Source organism: Thalassophryne amazonica, chromosome 20, assembly GCF_902500255.1.
Source record: "Thalassophryne amazonica chromosome 20, fThaAma1.1, whole genome shotgun sequence".
In the NCBI taxonomy this organism is placed as follows: domain Eukaryota; kingdom Metazoa; phylum Chordata; class Actinopteri; order Batrachoidiformes; family Batrachoididae; genus Thalassophryne; species Thalassophryne amazonica.
In genome coordinates this window covers 59,699,656-59,726,273 of record NC_047122.1, presented here as the reverse complement: position 1 = coordinate 59,726,273, position 26,618 = coordinate 59,699,656, and the positions used below count along the sequence as shown (strand labels likewise).

General features: G+C 41.3%; 1 protein-coding gene across 1 annotated transcript; it reads right to left on the bottom strand.

The window, feature by feature from the left end:
- Positions 1 to 2,593: 2,593 nt before the first annotated feature.
- LOC117501526 (sodium-dependent neutral amino acid transporter B(0)AT3-like) lies at positions 2,594 to 24,595 on the bottom strand. Its single transcript, XM_034160417.1, has 12 exons — positions 24,454 to 24,595; positions 13,433 to 13,573; positions 13,175 to 13,312; positions 9,723 to 9,904; positions 9,473 to 9,583; positions 7,877 to 7,989; positions 6,814 to 6,942; positions 6,580 to 6,736; positions 5,605 to 5,809; positions 5,356 to 5,515; positions 5,063 to 5,225; positions 2,594 to 2,803 (listed from the first exon to the last, which is right to left on the bottom strand). The coding sequence occupies exons 1-12, from the start codon at positions 24,593 to 24,595 to the stop codon at positions 2,594 to 2,596; spliced, it is 1,851 nt and encodes a 616-aa protein (XP_034016308.1).
- Positions 24,596 to 26,618: the final 2,023 nt, after the last annotated feature.

Below are 26,618 nucleotides of genomic sequence, written 5' to 3'. Positions count from 1 at the left end.
GAATGCACAATGCAGAAGATAAATAAATGCAGTGGCCATATTATATTAGTCAGAGAATGAATTGTTTGAATGAATTGTGGTTTTTAACTGCCAATAATAAATGGGAGAATTTGGTGGGGCCACTGCTGCCAAATTTTAAGTGGCTCTGCCCCTAATAGGTGTAATCTCCAAACTGTTGATGAAACTTGAGCTCTGAAGACATTTGTAATGACATTTTAATGGAAGGGGGAGAAATCATTTGATTCATAACAAATTTTAAAAAAAGGTTTAAGTTGTAGTATAAAGAATAACTTTATTTTTGAAAGTGCTATATGCATAATAGTGAGTTTGAACTGCCCATAAATTACATGGTAAATTTGCTGTACATTGATGGTAAAATTGGCCTCCAAAATGGTGTGTGTGTGTGTGTGTGTGTGTATATATATATATATATATATATATATATATATATATATATATATATATATATATATATATATATATATATATATATATATATACGAGGTCTCTTAGATAATAAACCGACCCTTTTATTTTTTTTTTAACTATATGGATTTGAATGACATGCGATTACACCAATCATGCTTGAGCCCTCGTGTGCATGCGTGACGTCATTTCCCTGTGGGCAGGCCTTGAGTGAGATGTGGTCCCGCCCTCTCGGCTGAATTCCTTTGTTTCACACCCTGCTCGAGACGGCGCGCGTTGCTTTATCAAAATTTTTTCTGGACCTGTGAGGAATATCCGAGTGGACACTATTTGAGAAATTAAGCTGGTTTTCTGTGAAAAGTTTAACGGCTGATGAGAGATTATGGGGTGTTTCTGTCGGTGTAAGGACTTCCCACGGAGTGGGACGTCCTGCAGCGCTTCCAGGCGCTGTCGTCGGCCTGTTTCGAGCTGAAAACATCCTAATTTAAGGCTTAATTCACCCAGGACATCGTGAGAGAACAGAGAAGATTCAGAAGAGGCCGGCATGAGGAATTTATGCGGACATTCCACTGTTTAAGGACATTTTTTTAATGAAAGACGTACGCGCAAATTCGCCGAGTCGTTTCCGTGATGCCTCGGCAAATCTGTGTGCGCCTTCCTGCCGTGACCCCCCGCGGTCGGGTCCAGCCCGACATGCGACTCTGCCCGCACGTTCTTTCATTACAAAATGACCGTTAACAATGGAATGTCCGAATAAACTCCTCATGCCGACTTCTTCTGAAAGTTCTCTGTTCTCTGACAACTTACTGCGTCAACAGAGCCTGAAATGTGGAAGTTTTCAACTTGAAACGGCGAGACGCTGCCGCCTCGAAGCGCAGATCGCCGTCAGGCGCCGTGGACCGTCCTTAAAGTGACACTACCAGACCAAAATCTCTCATCAGCCGTTAAAATTTTTACCGAAAACCAGCTGAATTTATTGAATGGTGTCCACTCAGTTGTGCCTTACAGTTTTGAAAAATTTTTTATCAAACAAAGCAACAGTCTCTGAGCCATTCCTAAACAATGAAAAAAATCGACGAGCGGGTGGACGACTCCTCACTCAAAGACTGCCCACAGGCGAATGACGTAACCGACAGGCGTGAAAAAACTCTCGCATGCCCACGAGGGTTCAAGCATGTCTGATGTAATCACACGTGATTCAAATCTATATGGTTTTTGAAAAAATAATAAGGTCGGATACTTTTCTAATAGACCTCGTATATATATATATATATATATATATTTTTTTTTTTTAAATGACAAGATCTCATTTTTGTGTCCATGTAGCAATCCTCATTAGCTCTGATCCACATCAGTTGCTATAGTAGTAATGCGGAGAGAAGTATGTGGGTGGAGCATGGTGCATCATATTTATTTTTGTTGGGGGTAGTTAGACATGAGCTGTCACCTTAATCTTTCACTTCACATGATCTGTAAACATATATCATGTCGAACATTTATTTTATTTATTTATTTGTGAAAATGGGGTTTTATTGGCGCTGGTTGAAAACTGACTGGATCAGAGAGCCAAAGAGTGGGAGTGACCTGGGGGGTGTATACATTTCTTAGCACAGCTCTCGCCACAGCTCCCCTTGTGAGTTTTGTGTAACGAGAAAAATCACAAAACACACTCCTAATCTGAAAAGCTGAAACGTCTTTGCAAAAATGCAGTTTGAATCGCATTTCCAACTTACCTACAAATGAGGCTTGAAACGAATTAGGAAAAAAAAAAACATTTCATGTGACTTTTGATTGTTCAGATGTGCAACAAGGACTCAGATTCAAATTGTAGATGCACATAAATTCGATTTTTACTGGCAGTCTGAACAAAGCCTTTGTAATCAAATTCACAGAAATAACGTCAGTTGTGTTGATGCAAAATATCTTTGTACAAGGCCATGGGCTTTCTGGTTTGAAAATTCTTGTAATTCTGATTGCGTTTGTATCATTACCTGCTGTTGTTTTGTGACCATTGATGGCACACATTAGCACTTGCTTCTAGGTTGTATTCCCCCCCCCCCCCCCCCCCCCAAACGTCTGTTTATTTATTTTTGGATATGTGTTGAATGTGTAGCTTATAGTCTTTTATGTTCACACTTTCACTATTGTGACTTGCGGTGCATACAAACTAAGTGCTCCGTTTCATTTGATCTTCCGTTTCGGCCTCGTAAGCTTCGTTGCAGTAAGGCTTTCTGTCGTGGCAACTTGAGCCCTTCCTTTTTACACACTGGATCACAGCCACCAGTGGGATGGACAACACTGGCACCACACAGAGGAGGATGATTATTGCAAACACCCAGTCTGGGTACGGCTTCACTTCTGTTTTGGGGAATTTATCCTAAAGGGGAAAAAACAGAAATGTCAGCAAGCAGTGACTGCACACACAAATATAGCATACGAGTTCCTACAATGCATTTTATGCTTGAAGATCAGGTTTCCTTTATATGGTTAAAGTATAAAGAATGACACAAAATTAAAAATGATGGAAAATACCACTTGAAATGTCCAACAGCCAGCTAGAGGATCAACATTTTCCCTGTCCTCAACATTCTGGTATTTTGCTTTGTCACTTTCTTTAAAAAATCTCAATATGACAATATAATTAATACTTGCAGAATACACCTCTTGGGTGCATTCTCCGGTTACCTAATTAGATAATCATTGTTTCCGACAGGAGTTGATGTCATCGGGTAGCACGCAAACTTCACTGAGTGATTCGACCCTTCACCATAACACTCTCCGCTTAGTGGGTCGGCACCGGTGGCCAAATCACTGCCCAGTTGTTCTTGGCTTCCAGTTTCTCCGTCATCTCTTTTACGCCAACCCATTCAGGCTACCTCCCCCCCATTCCGAACAGCTTATTTGTTACTCTTTTTATCGACACCCGGATTTCTTAACAGCCTTCACGCTGATCTGGTTGGTCTTAATGGGGAGCAACCATGCCTGCCATCCTTTATCCTGAGGACTAAGGGCTTATACTTTAAGACCTTTCTCTCATAGGCTTCTTCACAACTCTCCTCCCACAGCACTGTTGGCTCAGTCAGAATTATTTCTTGATTCTACATTTGCCACACTACAATATCTGGAGGGATGGGTGTGTACGCCACCTCCAGGAACTGCAGCCTTCTCCTGGCAGTTTGCAGCAAGTTGGGCTTCGATCTTTTTGTGCCTGAGTTAGAGATGTTATACACCGGGACCAATATAGCTGGTGATCAAGTCTCAAATAGCCACCGGAATGTAATAGTGGACAAATCTTTCTAAGAGATGAGGTTGTGTGAAATTGAGCTGTAAATGTTTGTCAGATCTTACCAAACAATTGTTTGGTCACCTTTCTTCTGCTTGGCCTCTCTGATAAGTTGGCATTGTGTGTCCCATAAACCCTGAAACCACCTTCAGGTGCCACCTTTCTGGATAGATGCATTGATTTAGTGGTTCTGTGTCAGATAAGAGGTCAGCCATCTGGTGAGCACAGAGAAGATGATCTTGCACTCAAACCCAGGAGGGAGACTGTCCTGAACTGGGCAATTATGAAGGTCTCTTCCTTTGGGACAAAACATCCTTATGCCAATTTCCAGCAAATCATCCAAATCATTCCAAATCATCCTGATGATCTTCCACATCCTTCAGAGAAACTTTGGCCTCTGGCGGCTAATGCTTTGGCTTTTCATATGACCTTTTGAATCTCCTGCCATAGGTTCCTTCGCCTTTAGCTTTTCAAGGTTTTTCAGAACATCCTGCAGGAACTGTTCTACATGTAGCTTTGAGCTGGATACTGTGCCAGATGTTTGTTGACCAAACAGAGTTTTAGTAAAGCTATATAATGGTCTTTAACAAACTGCGTTCACCTTTTTGTTTTCTTCCCTCTTTGCTAAGGTATTCTGCCCTCGGTGCTCACACGTCTGTTCCTGCAACTTTTAGGTTATACTCTTAATACCTTCTTGACTGGCCAGTGAGCTAGTTTAGAATCGCTTTTCGAGTGTCTTTAGTTGGCTTCTCAGGTGACATATCTCCCTTTATGGCCGATTTTAGTTGCCCTCATGGTTAATGTTGAAGACCTCGTGTGTGTGTGTGTTAGTTACACCCTGAATATCTGCAGAAGCCTACAATTCCTTCAGGGTTGTCATGGGTGTCTTCTCTTGCTTATTTCCTTCTTGCACGGTCACTCGATTTTTAAGAACTGTACCTTATAATAAGTACTTGTATAGCATTTTATAGGAAGAAAATGGATGCACATACAGTAAAGCAAAAATTAAAACAATGAAAAAACCATGCATGAATTTCAAAAATGTTAACAAAATGGCTCTGGAAGCCAATTACTGGTATGGTATGTTCTAATGTTGTAGTTCAAGTCAGAACTCCAACATCTGTATTCTATATCAGCTGGAGACATTTTGTAGTCTTTTGTAGTGAGCCAATAAATATTACCGTAATCAATACCTTAGGCTTTTACACGTTTATATTTTTATGGCATATAAAAAATTCCAAATTATGTTCTTTAAACTCATAGTAAAAGCAACATGGATCTATGTGGACACATCTTATTTTATGTTTCCACCCATCCATAGCCGCCGCCCCCCCATGTCCTTGGTTTGCTTACATAATGTGGGTTCCATGCTGGGTAGGTGGGGTGCTTTTGTGCCTGGACAACCACATAGAAAACCAACACCACAAAAAGCATTAAAGGGCTGAACACCATCCAGCAGGCCTTCCAGTAGATGCTCGGCTTCTTCCCAGTCATGTAGTAGATGTCCTCGCTAAAACTGAGGATACAATAAGAAGAAAAACTTACGTATTGTGATGACCAGAAATTTGCACATTTTACAGTGTGTTTTCCTTTATTGTTGACATGACTCAAGAACAAAACCAGATGATCCAGAAAAAGAAAATTACGTTTTTATTCCATGGATATAAATCACTCCGATGATCTCAAAGAATGCAACGATGAGCAGCGGTATCGAGCCCACGTAGCTGTTGAAGACCTCTAACCAGTAGTTTCCTGAACCCAAGGCGAAGATGAGACCCACTAAGAAGCATAAAAAGCACACCACCCCTGAGGATTTGAGAGGAGATTAGAAACTTTTGATCAAAAGGAAAAAAAAAGTTAACTTTTGAGCATCTTGTACTGAAACTGTCTGGTACCTGTTTGGACTTCATAAGGGATCCACTTGGGTATCACTTTTAGGTCACTGATAGGGGTGAGTACCCCTTCCATGTTGCCAAACATGGAAGAGAGACCCAAGCTAAAGAGCATGATGAAAAACAACACAGCCCAAACCTGCGAGCCTGGCATCTCCATCACTGCTTGGGTGAAGACGATAAATGCCAGTCCGGTGCCTGATACGCTCTGGAGGAGGAGAATCAAAAGAGGAACACAAGGTCAGGATCTGAGTGTACCCTTTGACCAGTCAAGTACATTATGATAAATTAAAAAATAGCACAGTAAGAAAAGTGAGAAATGGTTTTTGAGCCCAACCAATATGTTTTTTTTGGGGGGGAGGGCAGATATGACGTCAATATTGGGGAATGAAAAATTTATGATGCCGATATATTACATAAAACAATTACGATGGCTAACATTTCATTATCAAACCCTTATGACTTGATGTTTTACAATATAAACATGAACTTTATGATTAAAAAAACTATAAATATAATCATCACCCAACATATCTCTCATTGTGTTCACTTTGATTGACCATTGCTGTGTTACATTGCTGTTTGCATAAAATGGTCTTTTTGGCCCCCCCTACCTGGCGGTATAGCAACTACTTGTCTGTTGTCGCTGTCAAATGCCCACTATGAGTGAAAATGAATGGCAGCTGGTTCCTCTGTGTCATAGCTGACCCAGCCATGCTTGACAGCATTGTGAAAAATGCAATCTGAGTGCACGCTGCTTGACCAAATGCGTAATGACTCAATTTCAAACAGCCAAAGTATTTTTTGCATTGTTTATGCTGAAAAATAAAAATTTTCTATTGGGCAAAAATCTTGCTGATACCAATATGAATTAGAATGCTTTTTATTGTCATTATACACAAGGTACAACAAATTTAAAGGCAGTATTATTGGTCATGGCCTAATTTTCATGATGATGAATAATTTAAAATGCTTTACATCTTGAAGAAATTCATGGAGGTCACATTTCTCCAGGCTCAAACGGGCAACGGCATCTGGAGATGTGCTATTTAGATGTTCCAACCACTGATGATAGTTATCGACTGTGATGTTCTGATCTGCAATGTTAAAGCTGTTAGTCAGTTCCAAGATGTTCCTGTGGAAATAGGATCAAAGTTAACCTCATATTCTTAATAGCAAGCAATGAAAATGCTTAAAACTGTGCATCTGTACTTTTGTAGACAGTTGTTCAACGCAGTGTTGGCTTTAAAACCCAAGATGGAAAAGATGGGAATTGAACCGTAGAGAGATGTGGCACTGTTTACTAAGCCGACCACAATGGCATCCCTCTCACAGTTGTTTCTAATAGCCACAGAGAAGAAAAAAATAAAATGAGCTATTTTCACCAGTTCAAAAAGGAACTAAGTGCCCTGTCCCACTGGGGAAAGGATTAATTGCGCATGAATTGAGTATACAAAGTACGGGCGTTTGTTGTTGTCCGCAACAAAAATGGCCAAAAATGACAAATGTCTCAGTATGAATTACGGATATGTTAATATATAGCGAATATATGATGAACAATCACAGTTATATAACGCATGTAGTGAGGAAACTGATCAGACACATTGAGATTATCACGGCAGTATTACGGGTGTATTATGAATGCATCGCGCACGTGTTGCGCGTGCACGGCTGATTGCAGCAGCTATTACGTCTTTGTGTATCTACACAGCCAGACTGGCTGACTGGCAGATATGTCACTTTCTGCCACATATAGTAGTTTGGGTTTACACGACGTGTTTGTTATGCATTCACAGATTGTCCGCAAATCAGCTGCAAAGCAGATGTAATAAAAACACTTTATTCGTGGCCAATCTGTATGCAGTTGCTACAACATATTTTAGTTTGTGATGTGGACATGATAGGCACGATATATATATCTGTTTTACACACTGTCCCGGTCCGCTGCCAAGCCGCAAATCCCCGTCAGTTGCGGATATCAGCGGTTAATGGCAGATATACAGCGTATAGAGTGAGTATGTATTATGTATGAATTGAGTATGTAAGGTGGATGTCATCCGCAGCCAAATTTTGTGCAGCTCAAAAATCCTGGCAACGGAAAAATGTGCCTCTGCAGATAATTGCGGACGTGTGCGGGTGTTGGCCGACTCATACAAGCAAGTTTCACGCATATTGCGGATGTTAAGCGAATATGAGCCAATTTTGTGTGCAATCCATATGCAAATCCTCCTAAACGCCAGTGGGACAGGGCCCTAAAGAATTGCAAGAAACTTACTTTTCAGCAGTGTAGCTGGAGAATGCTATGATGCCTCCAAATGCAACAGAGAGGGAGAAGAAGATTTGGGTGGCAGCGTCCAACCACACCTGAGGCAGTTTCAGTTTTTCCCACTAAAAGTTTAAACACATCATCTCATTCTTTTGATGTTAAATCAGCCCTTTGCAGATACGTATGCACAAAATCAGACAAACACTTTTTTTTTTAACTGAAAATGTCACTTACTAAACATTTACCAAATAAAAAATGAATCTGCCTTGAGAATGGTTAACTGCAACAGACTGGAGTAAGCGGTTGAAGATGAGTGAGTGAGAATGGTTTGTCACAGGAGATGTACAGTGTTTGGCACAAGTCCACATTCAATCACACAGGACTGGAAATAAAATGTGACATGATAAACATGACTTAATTTTATTTAGGCTGTGGATGTTTATAAATTAATTATACAATTAGTAGAAATGACTCAGTTGTGTTTGCTGTGTTAAAGAAGATTATTGGGTTTAAATGAAGAAATGCATCCCCAAACAGCTCACCAGGAATGACTTTAAATCAGATTTATGCACATCTGCACTGATCACGCAAAACTGGCTCAATTAACACCAAGGCTTCAAACATGCAAAACGCAGAGGCTATTAGAACCTGCTAATTTTCCCTTTGACCTTCATAAATTGTGTGTTTAAACCTCACCTCTTTGCCTTTTCAACATCCAAAATATTGTGCACTCGGGTGAACAGTGAACACACCCCAAATTGCATATGCATAAAGGCACAATATGTGCTATTTTGCACATTTGAAAGATGTTATCTGCTGCACAGATCATAAGTAAACCAGCATGCACTTGTTTTGTGAGCGCTATAGTGTTTATGCAAGTTTTTACACATGTAAACCTTCAGTAAATCAGGTTCAAAGTCTTTCCAACAGTACCCAAGATTCCTCCAAAGAGACCAAGTACCAACGACATCCAGTCATCACTTTTGAACACTGGCTACCATCCAGGCCTTATACAATCATACCGTAAGATCACAGGTCAAAGTCTACACTGCCTATGGCCTTAAATTTCACAAATTTGACCTATTATCAATGTATGACCTAATCCAAGATGTTATGCCGAGATACATACCTTTTAAAAAACAGTGCTTAAATGTTGAAAGGTGCTCAAGTTGTCCTTGACGTATGACCATCATGTGTCAGCCAGAGGTGGGATGAAGTCACTGTCGTCATTCTCAAATCATCAATCTGCAAGTCCCAAGTCAAGTCTCATGTCAGCTTGCAAACAAATGGTGATTATGACTTGAAACTTGACTTTCTGATTCATGACTTGAGAGTGACTTGATGGTGACTTCATCCCACCTCTGCTGTCAACTCCACTGAGATATTCTACCAAACTATATCTATGTCAAGTTTGCTTAAAAGTTGAATAGTTCTCAAGTTCTCCTTGATGTCCACAGCCTTGTCCTATGACCTCTGTATTTGAGATGTTACACCAAGGTACATACTAGAGAAGTGTGTTTAAATTTCAACTGTCCTCACAAACACAAACAACTCTGGCCAACATGACCATTGTCACTTTGCTGGTAGGAACATGAATAAACTTACATCTGGGGTGAAGAGGTACACCAGCCCATCGGTTGCTCCAGGCAGAGTGATTGCACGGATCAGGAAAATGGTCAGCACCAGATAAGGGAAGGTGGCTGTCACATACACGGCCTGCAAAGTAAAACGGCAAAATAAAATTTAGGTGACAAATGGAATCTTCCACTGAGGTCAGAGAATGTGATTAGGACATTGAAGAAAAAGTGGAGTTGTGTTGTAGTACACAGTGTGTTCTCGCAGTGTGTTCACTCACCTTTCCCATGGACTTAAGGCCTTTGATGAAGCAGATGTAAATCACAAGCCAGGCGGAGGCCACACAGATGACCATCCACCACTGCAGGGAGCCGCTGGTTTCAATGTCTGGAGTGATGTTCAGCGTGTAACGATACCAGAAGTAATTCACTGATGTGCTATTCGCACACTCTGCATCATAGCCTGTTTTAAAATACACACAATATATACTACGACATAACTAGGGGACTCAAAAATGTTGATAAGAATGTCATGCTTGTTGGGGTTTTTTCGTCTTTTGGATAAGTGTAAAATTAGAAAAGTCCAGACATTCCAATAAAATCAAATTGTTTACGAAAGAAGACTGCCAATATAGTAGTGGCCTGTCCTTTGCCAATGACTCCTGGGATAGGCTATAAAGAACATTTATTCAGTCACATTCCGACACTTATCTCACTCCACACTTCCCTATCCTCAGCCAAGTCCTCTAACTCTTCCTGGGGGCTTCTGAGGTGTCCCCAAGCTAGCTGGGAGTTACAATCGCTCCAGCATGTCCCAGGACCTCCACCCAGCTGGACCAGCCCGGAAGACCTCTTGGGAGATGACCATCCTCACCAGGGGCCTCATGTACAAAAGACTGTTTATGCACAAAAACATGATGTCCGTTCAGATGTACCAAAAGTGGAATAACCGTGTAAATGTGTGGTGCGTCACACAAAAAACATCAGAGTGATTTGACACACTTATGAACAGTTAGCACATCCACGTGTTTGCAGTTATATGGGTGGATATAAAAGCACACGCAAAGTGATGAGGAAAATGGCGTTAACAATGGCTGTGTTAGCATAGTCAGAGGACCTTGCAAATGGTGCAATCTGATGTGAGTGTGTATTCAGGGAACACAAGGATTTACTTGCAAATGACGATAATTGGCTCATAAGCCGATTTTGATTACCAAGGCCACTGTTACTGGAGTTCTGTGCAGAACTGTGGCTGGCCCAGAGCGCAATACGGCAAGGAGCCAGTGGTTGCCCACACAGGTGCTGACCATGCTGGGCTTCCTGGAAACAGGCGCATTGCAGTGGGAGCTGGACGACTGGTCAGGAACGTGCCAGTCAACCTTGAGCTGAGCCATGTGACAGTTTCTGGGTTTTAGCGTACACCATGTTTCAGAAGGAAATCCACACAAGTCTTTGTACATGAGGCCCCAGATGTCCAAACTACCTCAGTTAGTGGCTTTCAATGAGAAGAAGCAGGAGCTGTGCTCAGAGTTCCTCCCAGGTATTTGAGCTTCTCATTCTGTCCTTGAGTAGAGTATAAGCCCAGATATCTGACAGTGAAACCTCATTTTCCTTGCTTGAATACGAGGGCTGTCAATAAAGTATAGGTCCTTTTTATTTTTTTCAAAAACTATATGGATTTCATTCATATGTTTTTACGTCAGACATGCTTGAACCCTCGTGCGAATGCGTGAGTTTTTCCACGCCTGTCGGTGACGTCATTCGCCTGTGAGCACTCCTTGTGGGAGGAGTCGTCCAGCCCCTCGTCGGAATTCCTTTGTCTGAGAAGTTGCTGAGAGACTGGCGCTTTGTTTGATCAAAATTTTTTCTAAACCTGTGAGACACATCGAAGTGGACACGGTTCGAAAAATTAAGCTGGTTGTCGGTGAAAATTTTAACGGCTGATGAGAGATTTTGAGGTGATACTGTCGCTTTAAGGACTTCCCACGGACCGGGACGTCGTGCAGCGCTCTCAGGCGCCGTCATCAGCCTGTTACAAGCTGAAAACCTCCACATTTCAGGCTCTATTGATCCAGGACGTCGTGAGAGAACAGAGAAGTTTCAGAAGAAGTCAGTTTCAGTATTTTATCTGGATATTCCACTGTTAAAGGAGATTTTTTTAATGAAAGACGTGTGGACGGGTCCGCGCGTCGGGATGCAGCCGGCGCGGTGCGGCGGCACAGGAAAAACACCTCCGTGTTGATAACCATTTGTAAAATCCAGGCGGCTTTTGATGGCTTTCAGTGGAGTGAGTATATGAGAAATTGTTTAACAGCTGGATATGTTCCAACTTGTCCTTAAGGCTCCCAACGGAGGTGTTTTTCCTGTGGCGGAGCGTCGCGGCAGCTGCGAGCCGACGCTGCAATCCGTCCGCACGTCTTTCATTAAAAAAAAATCTCCTTTAACAGTGGAATATCCATATAGTTTTTGAAAAAAATAAAAAGGACCTATACTTTATTGACAGACCTCGTACATGATGTTCTTTTGGTCATTACTCATAGTTAATGATCATAGGTAAAGACTGGTGCATAAATGGACTGGTAAATCAGGAGCTTTGCCTTGTGACTCAGCTATTTCTTTACCACAACGGTTTGGTACAGTGTCCGCAGCCAACACAATCACATCATCTGCATGAAGCCAAACCAGACACCTTCCAAGCTCATGACTAGGGTTGAGTATTGAGAACCGGTTCTTTTCGGGTATCATTAAAAAATGATTCGATCCACTGATATCAATAGTCTTTTTGCTTAACGATTCCCTTATTGGTTCTTCAGAGCAGCCATTGTTTTTGAGGGTGTTTGTTGGGAAAATTATCATTTTTCTACATTGACAGACCCTGCAGCGGCTCTGTAATCAACTGTTTCTGCAGCACAACTCCACTTTGAAGCATGAACCAATGAAGCAATGCCTCGATCCACTGGCTCATTGGTTCTTTGATTTGCTGCTCCAAGTCCACTTCTTAACTCCTCTAAAAGCCATTAAAATATGTCAATCGTGAGTCACTTTTGTGTGGATTAAAGTCAATAACTGGGACTCTTGTCTTGTTGCAGTCAAGAAAAGAGAATCGCCCTCCGTTCCGTTCGCACAGCTCCAAATGTTGCACTGCTCTCTGCCGAGACAGAGTTCGGTCAGAGTTAATAACTTTTAAAATGAATTGCCGCTTTAAATAAAATGATACCTCTTTCCAAACACTGTAATACAGACAATAAACTACAATCGACTAAAACTTTTTTTCCTCCCAAAATGAGACGTCCTGCGTTCTTTATGAATTACATCCTGATGTGCAGCACAGCAAGCTGCAAGAGATCAGCTCAGAGGTATGGAAAGACATTCATGCCAATAATGTCTGAAAGGAAATGCTTTTGACAAAAACTACAGATTTTGTTTATTTCTATTTATGCCCAGAGTTTAAGGATCCAGTGAACAATTTCATATTTATTTACTTTAAGACTCAATAAAATGTTGACATAGAAATTCTGTAAAACCTACTTTAGGTACACAGAAAATTCACAAGAGGTATAGATAAGGGGATCGATATAGATAAAATCTTATCAATACCCATCCATACTCATAACAGATAGCCATCATTAATTTGATTGTAGCCTTAACAATTAAAATGCTATGCTTATGTACTTTACAGGGGCGATGTCAAATGTATCAGCTGGAATGTCTGAGAGGTGGATTTGTCTGTTACCTGTTTTGTCATTGTTGAGTGGACACTGGCTCCAGGGCAGGGGGTTTTGAAAAGAATTGAAGAAGTACCAAATAATCCAGGCCAGAAGGGTGTTGTAGAAAAGGCTCACCAGGAGCGACACTATCATCGAGGCAATACCTACACCCCAAAAATAAGCACAACAATTACTTCTCACTGCATGGTGGGAAGGTGAAATATGTGACTGACAAGTTCTATTCAGCTGTTTTGAAACTTTAATTAGAAATCCAGCTTGCCCACCGACTCCTCCCAAAAATGGTGAGATGGAGTACCAGACACCGACGCTGCCCATGCGGAGTCTCTGTCCAAGAGCCATCTCAAGGTAGAGCAGAGGAAGACCCTCAAACACCAAGGCTATAAAGTAAGGGATGAGGAACGCTCCTGAAAACATGAAATAATAGTTCAGCAGTAGTCATGAGTCTATTGATTTGTCCACATGACTTCACAGGAAACTTTAAGCATAAATTACACTCAACACTGTGTGTGTGTGTGTGTGTGTGTGTGTGTGTGTGTGTGTGTGTGTGTGTGTGTGTGTGTGTGTGTGTGTGTGTGTGTGTGTGTGTGTGTGTGTGTGTGTGTGTGTGTGTGTGTGTGTGTGTGTTGGGGGGGGGGAGATTTGGGGTCAACTTTGCAGAGCTCCAATCTTCTTACCCATAGGCAGGTGGTTTACTGTCAACATAATTTTTTTTTTATCATTTACATACAGTGCATTTGGAGAGTAGTCACAGCGCTTCACTTTTTCCACATTTTATGTTACAGCCTTATTCCATAATGGATGAAATTCTTTTTTTCCTAAAAATTCTACACACAATACCCCATAATGACAATGTGAAAAAGCTTTTTTTTTAGACTGTTGCAAATTTATTCAACCCCCCCCCCCCCCAAAATAAACAAATTAAGAAATCACATAAGTACATAAGTATTCACAACCTTTGCCATGAAGCTCAAAACTGAGCTCATGTGCATCCTGTTTCCACTGATCATCCTTGAGATGTTTCAACAGCTTAATTGGAGTCCACCTGGGGTAAATTCAGTTGATTAGACATGGGATTAGACATGAGAACCATCCCTGGTTTTCAAGACCAGGCACCTAAGGGGCTCTACTCTACTCTACTCTTTTCTACTCTCCTATTTTACTCTTCCGTTTTAGATACTTAGCTATACCTTTGTATACTGGCATAGTTCCACCTTAGAATTGGAATATAATATATAAGATCTACCTTACTGAATTTTCATGGTTTGGAAAAGCACACACCTGTCTACATATAAGGTCCCACAGTTGTCAGTGCATGTCAGAGCACAAACCAAACATGAAGTCAAAGGAATTGTCTGTAGACCTGCAAGATAGGATTGTCTTGAGGCACAAATCTGGGTAAGGGTACAGAAACATTTCTGCTGCTTTGAAGGTCCCAATGAGCACAGTGGCCTCCATCATCCGTAAATGAAAGAAGTTCAGATCCACCAGAACTCTTCCTAAAGCTGGCCACTCGTCTAAACTGAGCAATCGGGGGAGAAGGACTTTAGTCAAAGAGGTGACCAAGAACCCGATGGTCACTCTGTCAGAGCTCCAGCATTCCTCTGTGGAGGAGAACCTTCCAGAAGGACAATCATCTCTGCAACAATCCAGCAGTCAGGCCTGTATGGTTGAGTGGCCAGACGGAAGCCACTCCTTAGTAAAAGGCACTTGGCAGCCAACCTGGAGTTTGTTAAAAGGCACCTGAATGACACACAGTCCATAAGAAACAAAATTCTCTGGTCTCATGAGACAAAGATTGAACTATTTGGCGTGAATGTCAGGTGTCATGTTTGGAGGAAACCAGGCACCATCCCTACAGTGAAGCATGGTGGTGACAGCATCATGCTGTGGGGATGTTTTTCACCAGCGGGAACTGAGAGACTAGTCAGGATTGAGGGAAAGGTGAATGCAGCAATGTACAGAGACATCCTGGATGAAAACCAGTGCGCTCTTGATCTCAGACTGGGGCGACGGTTCATCTTTCAGCAGGACAATGACCTTGAGCACACAGCCAAGATATCAAAGGAGTGGCTTCAGGACAACTCTGTGAATGTCCTTGAGTGGCCCAGCCAGAGTCCAGACCTGAATCCGACTGAACATATCTGGAGAGATCTGAAAATGGCTGTGTGCCGACGCTCCCCATCCAGCCTGATGGAGCTTGAGAGGTGCTGCAAAGAAGAAGGAAAAAACTCCCCAAAGACAGGTGCACCAAGCTTGTGGCATAATATTCAAGAAGACTTGAGGCTGTAATTGCTGCCAAAGGTGCAGCAACAAAGTACTGAACAAAGGCTGTGAATACTTACGTGCACGTGATTTCTGTTTTTTTTTTTTATATAAATTTGCAAAAATAAATAAAAAAAGCAAAAACTTTTTCGTGTTGTCATTATGGGTTGTTGTGAGTAGAATTTTGAGGGGAAAAAATGAATTTACTGCATTTTGGAATAAGGCTGTAATATAAAAGTGAAGCACTTTTTGGATGCACTGTATCAGATCACGCACAACCTGAACACAGACTTATAGATTCCTGAGTGCAGTCACAAATGACATTTACACATTTACAGATTCCTTTAAACATTTACAAATCTGATTACACACACTCAGGTTGAGATACAGTTTCACAACTTTGCACACGCATTTGCAAAATGACTACAGTAATGAGCTCATAGACCTGCCCTACCCTGTTTAATGTGGGATTTTATTGTTTTATCTGTTTTTCTTTATTTCTTTTTTGTTGTCCCCCTTAAAATGGTCACACTACCCTTCTGTTTCCTCGGACAAGACACTTCGTCTGCATTGTCCCAGTCCATTCAGTTATAAATAGGTGCCACCTGGGTTAATAAAAGGCAGAAATGGGTCTCACCACCTACATACGTAGGATTTATTTCCAATTCAAATGGGGTGGGGACAGCAATAGTCTGTTGCAATATTAACAATTGTTAAAAGTTGAACAATAATGCTTAATAATAATGGCACGAACCTCTGGAAGGTGTGAATGTCTAGAACTAAAATATATTAAAAGCACTCAGTAATATTTAATAGTGAGATTATCAAAGTTGCCAAAGACAACAGTGGATCTGAGTTAGGCCAATTGAAACATAATGAAATCAGTATTTTTCTGGATGGGAATATATACAACCCCTGGCAAAAATTATGGAATCACCGGCCTCGGAGGATGTTCATTCAGTTGTTTAATTTTGTAGAAAAAAAGCAGATCACAGACATGACACAAAACTAAAGTCATTTCAAATGGCAACTTTCTGGCTTTAAGAAACACTATAAGAAATCAGGAAAAAAAAAATGTGGCAGTCAGTAACGGTTACTTTTTAGACCAAGCAGAGGGAAAAAAAATATGGACTCACTCAATTCTCAGGAATAAATTATGGAATCACCCTGTAAATTTTCATCCCCAAAACTAACACCTGCATCAAATCAGATCTGCTCGTTAGTCTGCATCTAAAAAGGAGTGATCATACCTTGGAGAGCTGTTGCACCAAGTGGACTGACATGAATCATGGCTCCAAAACGAGCGATGTCAATTGAAACAAAGGAGAGGATTATCAAACTCTTAAAAGAGGGTAAATCATCACACAATGTTGCAAAAGATGTTGGCTGTTCACAGTCAGCTGTGTCTAAACTCTGGACCAAATACAAACAACATGGGAAGGTTGTTAAAGGCAAACATACTGGTAGACCAAGGAAGACATCAAAGCGTCAAGACAGAAAACTTAAAGCAATATGTCTCAAAAATCGAAAATGCACAACAAAACAAATGAGGAACAAATGGGAGGAAACTGGAGTCAACGTCTGTGACCGAACTGTAAGAAACCTCCTAAAAATAATGGGATTTACATACAGAAAAGCTAAGAGAAAGCCATCATTAACACCTGAACAGAAAAAAAAAACAAGGTTACAATGGGTTAAGGAAAAGCAATCGTGGACTGTGGATGACTGGATGAAAGTCATATTCAGTGATGAATCTCGAATCTGCATTGGGCAAGGTGATGATGCTGGAACTTTTGTTTGGTGCCATTCCAATGAGATTTATAAAGATGACTGCCTGAAGAGAACATGTAAATTTCCACAGTCATTGATGATATGGGGCTGCATGTCAAGTAAAGGCACTGGGGAGATGGCTGTCATTACATCATCAATAAATGCACAAGTTTACGTTGATATTTTGGACACTTTTCTTATCCCATCAATTGAAAGGATGTTTGGGGATGATGAAATCATTTTTCAAGATGATAATGCATCTTGCCATAGAGCAAAAACTGTGAAAACATTCCTTGCAAAAAGACACATAGGGTCAATGTCATGGCCTGCAAATAGTCCAGATCTTAATCCAATTGAAAATCTTTGGTGGAAGTTGAAGAAAATGGTCCATGACAAGGCTCCAACCTGCAAAGCTGATCTGGCAACAGCAATCAGAGAAAGTTGGAGCCAGATTGATGAAGAGTACTGTTTGTCACTCATTAAGTCCATGCCTCAGAGACTGCAAGCTGTTATAAAAGCCAGAGGTGGTGCAACAAAATACTAGTGATGTGTTGGAGCGTTCTTTTGTTTTTCATGATTCCATAATTTTTTCCTCAGAATTGAGTGATTCCATATTTTTTCCCTCTGCTTGGTCTAAAAAAGTAACTGTTACTGACTGCCACAATTTTTTTTTCCTGATTTCTTATAGTGTTTCTTAAAGCCAGAAAGTTGCCATTTGAAATGACTTTAGTTTTGTGTCATGTCTGTGATCTGCTTTTTTTCTACAAAATTAAACAACTGAATGAACATCCTCCGAGGCCGGTGATTCCATAATTTTTGCCAGGGGTTGTATATATACACTCTTCCAGTTTAGATGTACAGCTCCTAATGCTGCTATTACCATTGGACCAGTTTGGACTTTACCTTTCACATCTGTTTCCACATCCTTCAGCCCTGGTACTTCTTGATTTTCTTGTGCTTCTTCTTTCTGATGTTGCTGTCAGTAGCTATATTAACCACAACTGCATTCTTCTTTCCCTATGTCTGGTTGGGTCCTGTTGGCTGTGATAGTCTCTATGGATCTGGTGCTTAGGGCTTGTGCTGTCATGAACAGAGCCTCTGTGCTGCTCCTTAGGCCAGCCTTTTCTAGCCACGGGTAGGACTTCTTGATGTCAGCCAATTCCTCTATCTGCCAATGGTCCTTGGTCTTCCATGTACCTCCTCCTCCTGTTCCTTATCACAATCTGTCTTCGGCTGTCCGAGACACTCTTGTAGCAGCCATCTTTCTGATGTATTCATGGATGCTTCTTGTCTCAGAAGTCTCCTGGATTGTGGCTCTGACATTCACTAATCCTCCTCCTCCCTCATTCCATTGCTCATAGAGCCTCAGGGTGCTGGACTTTGGGTGGAAACCTACGTGCATTGTGAGGAGTTTTTGTGTCTTGATATCAGTGACATCTGTCTCCTCCTGTGGCCAACGTACTGTCCGAGTTAGGAATCTGATGACTGGTAGGGCGTATGTATTGATGGCTCAGATCTTATTCCTACCACTCCTCCCACTCGCCCCCTTCAGGATGGGACCTCATGATCTCTGGCATGGGAGGCAGGCACTCTAACCAGAAGGCCAAAACTCTGGGCCTCTGGCCCTGTGGACAGAGAGTCCTATTAGCTGTTGGGGAGTGAGGTTTACTGACTACCACATGCACAGTGACTCCTGCTGGCCTCCGTCACATCAGCACCTGTCTTACCTTCTGTGGGTCTTTGGTTGTGGGTGACCTTCTCACATCTTCATCATGGTTCCCTTTGGCTTGTGGATTCCCAGGTACTTGTAGCTGTCCTGTAGGTCTACTATCCTGCCTTCTGCCAACTCCACCCCTTCAGTCTAGATCACTTTTCCTCTCTTGGACACCATTCGGCCACACTTATCCAGTCTGAATGACATCCTGATATTCTTCCTGTAGATCTTGGTGAGGTGGATCAGTGAGTCAGTGTCTCTCTCACTCTCTTGGTTTTGATGTCATCCATGTACAGGAGGTGACTGATGGTTACTCCACTCTTGAATCAATAGCCATAGCTGCTCTATGTGATGAGTTGACTGAGAGGGTTGAAGCATAAGCAGAGCAGCAGCGGGGACAGTGCTTCACCTGGAATACAAAATGCAAAGCTTGCACTGTGCACAATTTCTCCAGTCACAGCCAGAGAAGCCTAGAACGTCTTCTGGGTTGTCTGGGTGTCTTGGTGGCGTTCCTCACTCTTCTCCTTCTTGCACAGTCACTCAGTTTTTGAGAACTGTGTACTCCATACAGATTTACCATAGAGTGTCATACTGTTTGTATTTCTTCATAACTGATGTAAATAAAGTCCAAGACATATTTGGTGACTTGGAAATGTTTATGTATCCATGTCTGATGAAAATGGGCAATAAAACTGATTATTTACAGGTACTATACCAAAGGGGCCCATTACTTATGCAACCCATCATCTTGGCTTTTATATTTTCAATTAATTTATATGAAATTGTCAAGATTTGCTTTGAGTTTAAATCAAATCAAATCAATTTTATTTATATAGCACCAAATCACAACAAACAGTTGCCCCAAGGCGCTTTATATTGTAAGGCAAAGCCATACAATAATTACGGAAAAACCCCAACGGTCAAAATGACCCCCTGTGAGCAAGCACTTGGCAACAGTGGGAAGGAAAAACTCCCTTTTAACAGGAAGAAACCTCCAGCAGAACCAGGCTCAGGGAGGGGCAGTCTTCTGCTGGGACTGGTTGGGGCTGAGGGAGAGAACCAGGAAAAAGACATGCTGTGGAGGGGAGCAGAGATCAATCACTAATGATTAAATGCAGAGTGGTGCATACAGAGCAAAAAGAGAAAGAAACACTCAATGCATTATGGGAACCCCCAGCAGTCTAAGTCTATAGCAGCATAACTAAGGGATGGTTCAGGGTCACCTGATCCAGCCCTAACTATAAGCTTTAGCAAAAATGCACCCCTGGTGATTGCCATGATTTTCCTTTATAAATCACTGGTTGTTTGGATCAGCAATTTCAGTAAAATATATTGTATAGCAGACGAACACACTGATATTTGAGAAGGGAAATGAAGTTTATAGGATTTACAGAAAGTGTGCAATAATTCTTTAAACAAAATTAGGCAGGTGCATAAATTTGGGCACCCCAACAGAAAAAAATACACCAATATTTAGTAGATTCTCCTTTTGCAGAAATAACAGCCTCTAAATGCTTCCTATAGCTTCAATAAGAGTCTGGATTCTGGTTGAAGATATTTTGGACCATTTTTCTTTACAAAACATCTCAGGTTTGTTGGTTTCCGAGCATGGACAGCCCTCTTAAAATCACACCACAGATTTTCAATAATATTCAGGTCTGGGGACTGAGATGGCCATACCAGAATGTTGTACTTGTTCCTCTTCATGAATGCCTTAGTAGATTTTGAGCAGTGTTCCGGGTCGTTGTCTTGTTGAAAGATCCAGCCCCAGTGCAACTTCAACTTTGTCACTGATTCATGAACATTGTTCTCAAGAATCTGCTGATATTGACTGGAATCCATGTGACCCTCAACTTTAACAAGATTCCCAGTACCTGCACAGCCACACAGCATGATGGAACCACCTCCAAATTTTACTGTAGCTAGCAAGTGTTTTTCTTGGAATGCTGTGTTCGTTTTCAGCCATGCATACCGCCCTTTGTTATGTCCAAATAACTCATTTTTAGTTTCATTAGTCCACAGCACTTTATTCCAAAATGAAGCTGGCATGTCTAAATGTGCTTTAGCATACCTCAAGTGACTCTGTTTGTGGCGTGTACACAGAAAAGGCTTCCTCTGCATTACAGCATCATACAGCATTTCTTTGTGCAAAGTGTACTGTATAGTTGAACGATGTACAGAGACACTATCTGCAGCAAGATCATGTTGCAGGTCTTTGGAGCAGGTCTGTGGGTTGACTATGACCAGTGTTGCCACAGTTACTTTGAAAAAGTAATCCAATTACTGATTATTGATTACTCCTTGAAAAAGTAACTTAGTTACTTTACTGATTACTCAATTGTAAAAGTAACTAAGTTAGATTACTAGTTACTTTTTTAGTTACTTTTCCCAGCTGCCGACAACAACCCTCTGCCACCTCAACATGACAATGATACCTGTTTTGCCAAAACTTACTTTATAGTCACCCTTTCTTGACTTCAATGAAAATAAATACTTGTTTTATAAAAAGTAAAATAAAGACCTCTTTCTTGACCTCATATTTAACTGTTGACAGCACTGTAACAGTAAAACTTGCAATTTCAAACCTACATTGTTTATAAATGTAACTATTAAATTCATTCTAGCATATTTCTAACATTTAAATTCTCTCTAAATATTTTACTTGTCGAAATTAATATTATTTTAAGGAGTATTAGTAGTTGTAGTAAAAAAAGGCTTCAAAACTGGACCTTTAATCTAGGGGTGTTGTGGGGGGGGCACATCCCTCCCCCACGCCCCCATTCCATCTGGATTCGCCCCTACTTTGGCGTTTGAGCACAAAGAATGGATAACATTTATTTATGCAGAAAACGTGACCAGATTTACAGGTAAGAAAGTTTTATTGTGTTTTCACATCATGTGGTCCTCAGAAAGAGAGTTTAGGTGCATTTGAGTGGAAAATAGTGTTAGTTGTTGACGCGTCGCGGAGGATCAGCTGTTTTAACGTGCAGATACGGAGCAGCTCAGCTCAGAATTCTAAATAAAGGAGGAAAAAAGTATAAAAATGTCTTTGTAAAGCTCAGTGCAGGCGCTTTAAGAGGAGACGACGAGTCGAGCAGCTGCAAAAAACCGTGGATGAAAAGCTCACAGCTCACTTAAAGTGTGCAGTTCAGTCGAACCCCGACCTCCTGCCCACAGACCAAGTTTAATGCTGCTATCGACCCACAATGAAAAATAATAGTAACGCACAGTGACATGGAGAAGTAACTTTAATCTGATTACTGATTTGGAAAGATTAACGCGTTAGATTACTCGTTACTAAAAAAAGTGGTCAGATTAGAGTTACCGGCATCACTGACTATGACTGTTCTCACCATCCTTCACTTCAGCTTATCTGAGATTTGTCTTGGCCTGCCACTTTGGGCCTTAACTAGTACTGTGCCTATGGTTTTCCATTTCCTCACTGTGTTCCTGACAGGTGAAACTGACAGCTGAAATCCAGGGCTGTGAAAACTACGCGGATCCGCGAAATTCTGCGTATTTCATCTTGGTTTAACTCTGTAATTGTGTTGTTTTTTTTACGACATCATGCAAGTTTTATAAGTCCGCGGCGGTCAGCGGACACTGATCTGTGTGTTACAGATACACATCAGTTTCCTCTGATCCGCGGAGTTTCGAGGAGAAAAATCCATCTCAAAGCCTGGCTGTTGCGACAGTTGTCGTAAAGCGGGATTGGTTGGTTGCTGCGGCGATGCTGTGTGGCTCCTGTGCGAAGCTTAAGCTAAATGTAGCATGTGGAGATCACAAACTTTTAGAGCTCTAAAGTTTTTAAAAGACAAATTGTGCAGCATGTCTCTGTCATGGACCGACATCAGACAGAGAGAAGACGGCGAGAAACACGGTTTGAAAAAGTCTGATAAGGACAAGAATCTGTGGAATTGTCACTGACTTCATGAACACACCTGAAAGTAAGAATTTTTCTCTTTCTGGAACATAAACATCATGCTGTTCAAACAGGATTTTAGAAGATTATGTGACTTTTTTCAGTAATCTGGACTTTCTTTCATTGGAAAAAAGACTGTGGCTTTGAATGGATTTACACACGAATATAAATATGTTTTATTAATGTAGACGTTTTTTCATGGGAAAAAAAGACACTGGATTTACAGGAATTTACAAGAATGTGACTTTTTACTATAAGGTATGTTATTGACATTTTACCCTGATTTTCAAAATATTCTACAATCTTTAGCTGTGGTTTTTGAAATGCTGTAACAGTCTTTTCAGTCTTCATGAATTTCATCAATCAATCAATCAATTTTATTTATATAGCGCCAAATCACAACAAACAGTTGCCCCAAGGCGCTTTATATTCTAAGGCAAGGCCATACAATAATTACGTAAGACCCCAACGGTCAAAACGACCCCCTCTGAGCAAGCACTTGGCAACAGTGGGAAGGAAAAACTCCCTTTTAACAGGAAGAAACCTCCAGCAGAACCAGGCTCAGGGAGGGGCAGTCTTCTGCTGGGACTGGTTGGGGCTGAGGGAGAGAACCAGGAAAAAGACATGCTGTGGAGGGGAGCAGAGATCAATCACTAATGATTAAATGCAGAGTGGTGCATACAGAGCAAAAAGAGAAAGAAACACTCAGTGCATCATGGGAACCCCCCAGCAGTCTAAGTCTATAGCAGCATAACTAAGGGATGGTTCAGGGTCACCTGATCCAGCCCAAACTATAAGCTTTAGCAAAAAGGAAAGTTTTAAGCCTAATCTTAAAAGTAGAGAGGGTGTCTGTCTCCCTGATCTGAATTGGGAGCTGGTTCCACAGGAGAGGAGCCTGAAAGCTGAAGGCTCTGCCTCCCATTCTACTCTTACAAACCCTAGGAACTACAAGTAAGCCTGCAGTCTGAGAGCGAAGCGCTCTATTGGGGTGATATGGTACTTTGAGGTCCCTAAGATAAGAAGGGACCTCATAGTAGGTTTAAGGAAGATAATTTTAGAAATTTTTATATTGAGAAGCCTGATTTACTTTTTGTATTTGAAATGGCACAAACAAATTAAAATGAGTGAAATACCAAGGGGCTGAATACTTTTTCAAGACACTATAGGTGTCAGATAAAACAAATAGTGATTTTTTTTCCTGTTTGTGCACTGGGAAGAATATTTTCATGTACTGAAAGATGGAGCATTCTATCTTTCAAATGATTCTTACCATTATGCTCTTAAACATTCACTATTTGTATAGTATTCAACTTTGCCCTGACCCAGTTCCTTCAAAACTTTTGTGGCTGCAACTCACTCGTTGGAAAATAGGAGGAAGCAAACATCTGAATAGTGGGTTTTTGAGAAGTCAGACCCAGATAAGGCTCACGGTTTCCCAAACACAAAGATATCAACTGTGACCTAGCTTATCTGTTAACTAATTAAACTGCTGGGAAAGAAAAACATGTTGGTTGTACCCGACATTATGAGAAATGAGTGGAAAAGAATAGAACATTCTGTATCACTTCAGTAGCACTGCAGTGTTAGATAAGCAACCCGTGAAGTTAATATCGCACCTCCTCCGTAGATTTGGCAAAAGTACGGAAAACGCCAAAGGTTTCCAACCCCCACTGCAAAGCCGATGCAGGTCAGCAGGTACTGAGTCTTGTTGTCCCATTTGGGTCTCCCATTTACTTCAGAGTCTTTTGCATTCCCCATCTTCCTCAAAATAGGTCTGAGTACAGTTCCAGTTACAGTAAGGTTCAAGAAGGTGCCTTTCTCAATGTATGTACATAGAATGTATAATGTTTTTATCATCTTCAGGGTTCTAGGTGTGGTCTCCTCAGTGGGCAGTCCTATCATTTACTGTTGTCACCAATAAATCAGTTTTATTGTTTTTTATGACAAACACAGGGCACTGGAATGGAATGAAAAGATCAGATCCAATGATTTACTAGTTAAACCTCCCTCATTGTTGAAAATGGGAGTGGACGAAGCCATTGATTAACTTGATGATGCTGTTCCCATGTTACAGTGACGAAATGCCAACCATCAGGATGCTGTAGAAAAAAAAAATATTACGACTGAATTCTGTTGATTCTGATGTACGATTGCTCAGCCACCAAAACTAATTACATAGCTAATATAAAAATAATGAATGTTAACCATTTGTGCAGTGGAAAGAATTAAGGTGCCTTCGCACGTGCAGGAATTTGATCTGTGCCCTGGTACGCAATCAGACATGCAGGAGAGTAAAGTTGTTGTAAACTTATTGTAAACCATTGTAAACTGCGTGGCTTCGTGCAAGTACACAAAGAAAATTTTGAAATGTTCAGAATCTCTTGCGCATTAATTATGTGAACATTGCATAAACAATAAAAAAAAAACACTGCGAGTATGAGTGCAACTGATTGCGTCAGTGCACCGCATCACAGCGCAGCTCATCTGAACGATTATAACAAGATGTTAAATCTGTCATAAACATAATTTTACAGATACTCCATAAGAAGGAATGAACATGCAACTGTTTTACCAAGCTATTACAATAGAAATATTACAAATAATTACCTTTTAGATTATTTCAATTGTGTTCTCCACCTCATGAAGCGCACGAGAGAGAGAGAGAGAGAGAAGCTGCAGCTGGAACGGTTCTCTATGATTCCAGAAGCGAATAGAAGCGTTTTCATCAGCCAAACTCTGAGAGAAAATTTTTATCCGCTACGAAATGCAAGGTCTGTTAGAAAAGTATCTGACTTTTTTTTTTCTCCAAAACCTGATGGATTGCATGAGCCAACCTTGAACCTTCGTGCGCATGCGTGAACTTTTTCATGCCTGTCGATTGCGTCAGTTGCTGGCAAGCAGCCTTTGTGTGAGGTCATGTGTAGTGCTCTCGGTGGATTTTCATTGCAAGGAAAAAGACGGAAGGACTGGAACAGCGCTACTGCATCACATTTTGCCAGAAACTGGGTGACAGCCAGGTGGAAACCTTTCGGAAGATTCAGACGGCTTTTGGTGGCTTTTCAGTCGTGTGACTATCCGAGAAATTGTGGAAGAGGTGGCATCATTTTTTGGAGTCCAGCATGTCCTGTGAGACTTCAACACGAAGGTGCTTTTGCTCCGCTGTCAGAAGCTTCGGCACGAATTTCGCCACCACACTTTTCATGGCCAAATCTTCTGTCACAGTGGAATGTGCCGAAAAAGTGCTGATGTCCACCTCTTCCGCAATTTCTCGGATAGTTGTACCGCTCCGTAATCTGTGTGATACCCATAGGATCATCACCAAAAGACGTCTGAATCTTCCGAATGGTTTCCACCTGGCTGTCGCCCAGTTTCTGGCAAAATTTGATTCAGTAGCGCTGCTCCAGTCGTTCCGCCATTTTCCTTGCAATGAAAATCTGTCGAGAGCACTACACACGTCCTCACAGAAAGGCTGCTTGCCAGCAAATGACGCAATCTACAGGCGTGAAAAATTTCACGCATGCACACGAAGGTTCAAGGTTGGCTCATGCAAGCACATGTGATTCAAATCCATCAGGTTTTTGCAAAAAATAAAAAGGCCCGATACTTTTCTAACAGACCTCGTAATTACTTTATATACGCAGTGTCTGGTGGCACAAAGAGCGGCATCCAGCTGGGAACACAACAGGTGGCATTTTCACGATGAATTCCGCAGCAGTGCGGGGGTTAAATGTGTGCAAGTGTCAAGGCACCTTTCACCCTGCTCAGAGTGCCGCTCTCATTG